This window comes from Coregonus lavaretus (genome assembly GCF_964263955.1).
Source record: "Coregonus lavaretus genome assembly, chromosome: 27".
Classification (NCBI taxonomy): domain Eukaryota; kingdom Metazoa; phylum Chordata; class Actinopteri; order Salmoniformes; family Salmonidae; genus Coregonus; species Coregonus lavaretus.
The window spans coordinates 38,047,485-38,055,089 of record NC_140014.1 but is presented as its reverse complement, the minus strand read 5'-3'; the positions used below and the strand labels follow the sequence as shown (position 1 = coordinate 38,055,089).

Sequence of the window (7,605 nt, the reverse complement as noted above, 5' to 3'; positions counted from 1 at the left end):
ACAGACAGACAGACGGAGACAGACAGACAGACAGACAGACAGACGGAGACAGACAGACGGAGACAGACAGACAGACAGACGGAGACAGAGAGACAGACAGACGGAGACCGACCGACAGACAGACTCTTGAGGAGGAGGAGGAGGAGGAGGAAGAGTTCTTTTGGATCTTTCTTTCTATGTACTCTGAGGAGATGATGCTCGTTCCCTTAACCCACCAGAGGAGAGGGTTTCATCAGTCATGCTCTTATCTGTTCAGCTGTTTGGTTCTCCAAGAGTTACGATAACTACACAAAATGAGTACTATTGGAGGTTACCTGTGATTAACTGTGCAGTGGCCAGGCCAGGTGTTGTCTGCTCTTCACAGTGTCAACCAATCACAATGGACCTCTAAGGGCAGTCTCCTGTGTGTGGAGGAGACTCCATGTAAACCAGCCAGTGGAACCAGCTCTTTGCTCCTGAAGTCCCAATATCTATAGCAATGGTTATGATGAATCTACGATTGATCCATCCCTGCCGTGTTTTGTCTCCAGTTTTTACATCGTCTTTATTTGTCAACTTTATTGTCTTCAGGAAAGTCCATCCAAGCACTTCATTAATTAAACAGGAGTTTATTGATGAGTTATATTGATGGTGTGATGAATAACCTTTTTCCATATTTTTTCCGACTGCTACGGTCGGCCTGGTTATACGCTATTATCGCTTATCATTCATACGGTCAGTTTGCATATCAGATTTGTTTTGAAGCAAGAAGTCAAATAGAACAGTTCCCATGTTTGTTTACTGAAAGTTCTTCCCTTTTTGTTGTGTTGTTTATCATAGAATTTCAGTTGTTTTGTGTTGTCAGTGTATACATTACAGGCTCTTACTGCATTATCCACTCAACTGAACCCACTTGACAGGCATGTGCAGGAAATGTTTAGCCAAAAATAAGTCTACAAACATGGATATGATCAAAACTTGAAGGGTTATTAGTATGTTGAAAACACTGTGCAGCTTATATATAGTTCTCTCTTACGAGGTTATAGAGTTATGGCCATACGTGACGTCAGTGCCAGTTTTCTATTTGGCTGAGACATAGCGTTGAGGTTAATGTTCTGGGCTATGATTGACTCAGAGATAGAGTTGAGGGTTATGTACAACAGACTAAGGTGAAGTTACCCCTGGACGCTCATCTTGGTTCAGTTTTGCATTGTTCTCACTAATGGTTAAGGTTAGGATTGGGGGAGGGGGAGGGGATTCTAGCTGATCCTAGACCTGTACCTAGGGGAAACGTAAAGGCATTCAAATCTTTACCTCCACGTACTAAACAATGTGGTAATATTGCATTACAGGTTGGGTTACTGTCTTGGTCTTCTCACAATCCTTTGATAGTGATTCTAATACAATTTTCTCATGGCTTATTCATTTTAAATGGTTTTTAATGTTTAGATAAAAAAGCATGTCTCTTATAGCACAAGGAAACATATAAAGCTGTCGTTGTATTCGTAGTGTCAGTAGAAGAAGTGACCAAGTGCCACGTAATGTTCAGTAAAACATTAATTGGTCATTACTTTCTGAATCAACCACTATCTTACAGACAACTCTCTTCTGCCTTTGCTTATCATGATACATACACTACCAGTCAAAAGTCTGGACACCTACTCATTCAAGGGTTTTTCTTCATTTCTACTATTTTCTACATTGTAGAATAATAGTGAAGACATCAACACTATGAAATAACACATATGGAATCATGTAGTAACCAAAAAAGTATTAAACAAATCAAAAAATATTTTATATTTGAGATTCTTCAAAGTAGCCACCCTTTGCCTTGATGACAGCTTTGCACACTCTTGGCATTCTCTCAACCAGCTTCACCTGGAATGCTTTTCCAACAGTCTTGAAGGAGTTCCCACATATGCTTAGCACTTGTTGGCTGCTTTTCCTTCACTCTACCGTCCGACTCATCCCAAACCATCTCAATTGGGTTGAGGTAGGGGGATTGTGGATGCCAGGTCATCTGATGCAGCACTCCATCACTCTCCTTCTTGGTAAAATAGCCCTTACACAGCCTGGAGGTCGTTGTCCTGTTGAAAAACAAATGATAGTCCCACTAAGCGCAAACCAGATGGGATGGCGTATCGCTGCAGAATGCTGTGGTAGTCATGCTGGTTAAGTGTTCCTTCAATTCTAAATAAATCACTGACAGTGTCACCAGCAAAGCACCCTCACATCATCACACCTCCTCGTCCATGCTTCACGGTGGGAACCACACATGCAGAGATCATCCGTTCACCTACTCTGCATCTCACAAAGAAACAGCGGTTGGAACCAAAAATCAGAAATTTGGACTCATCAGACCAAAGGACAGATTTCCACCGGTCTAATGTCCATTGCTCGTGTTTCTTGGCCCAAGCAAGTCTCTTCTTATTGGTGTCCTTTTGTAGTGATTTCTTTGCAGCAATTCGACCATGAAGGCCTGATTCATGCCGTCTCCTCTGAACAGTTGATGTTGAGATGTGTCTGTTACTTACTCTGTGAAGCATTTATTTGTGCTGCAATCTGAGGTGCAGTTAACTCTAATGAACTTATCCTCTGCAGCAGAGGTAACTCTGGGTCTTCCTTTCCTGTGGCGGTCCTCATTAGAGCCAGTTTCATCATAGTGCTTGATGGTTTTTGCGACTGCACTTGAAGAAACTTTCAAAGTTCTTGAAATGTTCCGTATTGACTGACCTTCATGTCTTAAAGTAATGATGGACTGTTGTTTCTCTTTGCTTATTTGAGCTGTTCTTGCCATAATATGGACTTGGTATTTTACCCAATAGGGCTATCTTCTGTATACCACCCCTACCTTGTCACATCACAACTGATTGGCTCAAACGCATTAAGAAGGAAAGAAATTCCACAAATTAACTTTGAACAAGGCACATCTGTTAATTGAAATGCATTCCAGGTGACTACCTCATGAAGCTGGTTGAGAGAATGCCAAGAGTGTGCAAAGCTGTCAAGGCAAAGGGTGGCTACTTTGAAAAATCTCAAATTATATTTTGATTTGTTTAACAATGTTTTGGTTACTACATGATTCCATATGTGTTATTTCATAGTTTTGATGTCTTCACTATTATTCTACAATGTAAAAATAAAGAAAAACCCTGGAATTAGTAGGTGTGTCCAAACTTTTGACTGGTACTGTATATGCTAACCTCTACCTATGTATGTGTGTTTCTGTGTTTGTCGAAGTACATATATTCAGGAATATGTGTATGGGCACATATATTTATACTTGCAGCACAGATGCAGTATATTTCAAAAGATGTTTTGAGATTTTTTTATTTTCTTCCTTAATGGTGTTTTTCAGTGTGACTATTTGATTTAGTTGTTTTTTTCGACGTGCAAGGAGATGCTGCCATTTGTGTTGAGGTAGAATCATTTATCTTTTGTTCTTTCTTTTCCAAATAAGAGACAGAATGTTGTGTTTTCACTCCAGGTGGCTGCCAACAGCTGTATATAAACAAGTAGTGGGACAAGACAACTGGAGACAAATCTAATGGTGCTGGTTTGGGCAAAGTCACACAGGACGTGACCCAAATGGCACCTTGGTCAAAACTACATAAGGAATAGGGATCCTATTTGGAGCCAATAGGGTGCCATTTGGGATCCTTCATTTTAAACTGTCGTCTTGGTTGACCGAACTCCAACAGTCTGTCTGGTTGTGATAATATCTACATAACTCTATAGGCCTGATCATACAGTGTGGAAAAGCTTCTCCTTTCTTGTCACTCCATAATCTTGTACGTTTATTACAAACTGTAGTGTGCAGAAGACCTAGGAAAATAGGATTTTCAGTTGACCGGATTTGACCGTACTCATACTGCTGAGCTGTTGAGTGGTTCTGCACTATTTTTCCTACCTTGAACCACTTTTGTCAGTATAAGTTTGTTGTTTTTATTTTTCATTTTTCTTGTTAATTTCTCTGAAGGATAACATGTTGGACATGTTAACTGTGTCATTCGTCAGTAATATACTGACTGACTTCATTTTCAGAATAGTTTTCATTGCCCGTTAATGATATTCTTATATATTTATATATTTCAGAAGAAAGTATATAATTTTAATTTCAATATATTGCAAATAAATACTTTTAATGTATAATGTAAGAAGAATAGAATGGTGCATTTTAAGATAAAAAATGTGTCTCCAAAACAATGCTTGTACATATTGCCCATTATTCAAACATGAAAATAAACATTTCTGGTGATATATTTAATGTGTGCATCTCAGATTCAGTTATATCCAGTTTTTGGAGATTGTCTGTTGAATGAGCTCCCAGTATATTTTAAGCCACTAGAAGCCCTTCAGTCAGGTCGCAACAAATTTGATGTCCTAAAATATTATCTTGCACATGCATGATGTTTGGTGTTTACAGGCTTGAAATAGCCATGTATTCGATACGGCCTATCAGGAAGGTCACCTCCCTGACCAAGGACATTTTTTTATTTAATCCATTTTAGAATAAGGCTGTAACGTAACAAAATGTGGAAAAAGGGAAGGGGTCTGAATACTTTCCGAATGCACTGTATATATGTATATATATATATATATATATATATATACATATATATACATACACACACACACACAGTATACTGAGTATACCAAACATTAGGAACACCTTCCTAATATTGAGTTGCCTTTTTGCCCTCAGAACAGCCTCAATTCGTCGGGGCATGGACTCTACAAGGTGTTAAAAGTGTTCCACAGGGATGCTGGCCCATGTTGACTCCAATGCTTCACACAGTTGTGTCAAGTTGGCTGGATGTCCTTTGGGTGGTGGACCATTCTTGATACACACAGGAAATTGGTGAGTGTGAAAAACCCAGCAGCGTTGCAGTTCTTGACACAAACCGGTGCGCCTGGCACCTACTACCATACCCCATTCAAAGGCACTTAAATCTTTTGTCTTGCCCATTCACCCTCTGAATGGCACACATACACAATCCATGTCTCAAGGCTTAAAAATACCTATTTAACCTGTCTCCTCCCCTTCATCTACACTGATTGAAGTGGATTTAACAAGTGACATCAATAAGGGATCATAGCTTTCACCTGGTCAGTGTATGTCATGGAAAGAGCAGGCGTTCTTAATGTTTTGTATACTCAGTATGTGTATATATTTTTGTTCAGTATATATAAACACAACATGTAAAGTGTTGCTACCATTTTTCATGAGCTGAAATAAAAGATCCCAGAAATGTTCCATACCCACAAAAACCAACCGGCCTCACAACCGCAGACCACGTGTAACCACGCCAGCCCAGGACCTCCACATCTGGCTTCTTCACCTGCAGGATCGTCTGAGACCAGCCACCCGGACAGCTGATGAGGAGTATTTCTGTCTGTAATAAAGCCCTTTTGTGGGGAAAAACTCATTCTGAATGGCTGGGCCTGGCTCCCCAGTGGGTGGACCTGGCACCCCAGTTGGTGGGCCTATGCCCTCCCAGGCCCACCCATGGCTGTGCCCCTGCCAAGTCAAGTGAAATCCATAGATTAGTGCCTAATGAATTTATTTCATTTGACTGATTTCCTTCAATGAACTGTAACTCAGTGAAGTCTTTGGAATTGTTGCATCTTGTGATTATATTTCTGTTTAGTGTGTGTGTGTATATATATATATATATATATATATATATATATATATATATATATATATATATAGTTGTGCAATGGAAATAAAATCAATGTAAAACAAATTGTATTTGCGTCTGTTTTTCAAAATGCCCATTACATGTTCCATGGTTTAAGGGTTCATAAAACACAGGAATCATCATCACAGGGGTCCAACAGTCCTCCTGGAGAGCTACTGGTTGCACGCTTGTGCTCTAGCCCAGCTCTAACAGACTTGATGCAAACCATCAAATAATAGCCTAATAAATTATATGAATTGATTTACTTCAGTGGCCGACAATTTCAGCATTGATTGATCTGACATGTACTTAATCAGTCAATTGCGGTATATGTCGAACAGAGGGCGCTAGAGTACAGATAATGCTCAATTGCCTTTTCTTTTTTTGAAACAAGCGCGAAGCAGAATACGCTTGAATTGAATGGGACTCCGAAGCAACTCTAGCCGGAGATACACAATTCAATCCCGGGAGAGAGAAGGTGCTTTGCACCATGTGCTACAACAGGTTTATTCGGACCTAGGCCTACAGTTAAGAAGCGGTGAAACGCGTTTTATCTCGCATTTACCGCCACTCTGAAGTTTGGATCACTGAGTGATGAAAACAACGGCATTTGGACGTTGCCGCGCCAGGGCTGCCCTTTTCGAAACAGTAGCAATGAAACAAACAAAAGCGGTGAGGAACAAAGAATGTTGGAAATTCAGCTCGAGGACACTTATTGCACAATTCCTTCAGTTTTTTTGTTAAACTCCTGTATATGTTGTGTTTCTTTGGTTGGATATCATGCCTTCTCTTTCTCACCTGCTTTGATTAATTGATGACCAGACCACACCTGCTAGGTTGGATTTTTGGACGCGATGGTCCATTCATAATAAAATATTTTTTTGGGAACACCAGTATTGTACCGTTTAACATGACGTTCATTTGTTATTGTAACAGTAGTAGACTCGGCTCTATAGATTTCGTTTTGTATTCTTCATCAGTTTAATAATCTCTGCATGAGCTTGTAATTTTGGATCCACTGGGAATGACACAGAGGCGGTGGCGGATGTAAAAATGGGTCAAGGATACCGCCGCTCCTGAGGTTTATATTTTGGAGATAACGGAACCATTTGTAACATAGTCTATGCATGCCAATTATTGCTCATCGTTACGTATGTCAAAATGATGCGCACCGGCCCCGGCCTTGTCTACGAGTGGCTACAGACTCTTCAGCTGCCTCAATATTTGGAGGGGTTTGTGGACAATGGATACGATGATCTCGAAGTTTGTAAACAAATTGGGGACCCCGATCTGGACGCCATAGGGGTCCACGTCCAGCACCACCGAGAAAAGTTGCTCAACGCAGTGAAGAAGTTGAAAGAGCAGGAGAAGAAAAAAGCTCCAGGTCTTTACTTCACCCTCGAGCCTCTGAACCCCCTGCACCCCTCTTCCTGTATCCCCTCGTTGGGCAACACAGTGCACATCACAGAGCGGGAGAATGAACTCCAAGGGTCAAGGTCATGGACAGTATCCAACCAGGAGGAAGTTGGAATTGGGGATCACCAAAGATGTCACCAAGAGTCATCATGTCCTAAAAACAACAATTTGAGTTTCACTGATTGTAAAGAGTTGGTGACTTACCCCAAACTGAAACTGAAGATCTTGATCAGGGATAAACTTGTGAAAGATGGAATCAACCTCAGTGAGCCGCCGTACACCCACAAGGTAGGCTCCTATGTGTCATTATTGATGTTGATTATTATAATGTTTGTTCATCATAGACTGTCACATACAATTACACACTCATCCCTCTGTGCTTGCTGTGATGAATAGTATGGCCAATTTCTTTGATGTTGCTGTCTACAATCAATTGTGCTCGGACACTTTCAGAGTCAGGGTGACTACCGCTTGAGGCCTGATGGCCAGTCAGAGGACTTTAATACACACACATACACATTTATAA

At 40.6% G+C, this 7,605-nt stretch overlaps 1 protein-coding gene across 2 annotated transcripts in view; it reads left to right on the top strand.

The window, feature by feature from the left end:
* The first annotated feature begins 6,125 nt into the window (after window positions 1-6,125).
* The window catches only part of LOC311103075 (SAM and SH3 domain-containing protein 1-like), a 90,183-nt gene continuing 88,703 nt past the window's right edge, over window positions 6,126-7,605 (top strand). For both annotated transcript variants that reach the window (XM_084144603.1, XM_084144602.1), the window contains exon 1: window positions 6,126-7,367. In XM_084144603.1, coding sequence (XP_084000729.1) covers window positions 6,825-7,367 — 543 coding nt within the window. In that variant the 5' untranslated portion in view covers window positions 6,126-6,824. The remainder of the gene's footprint in view (window positions 7,368-7,605) is intronic.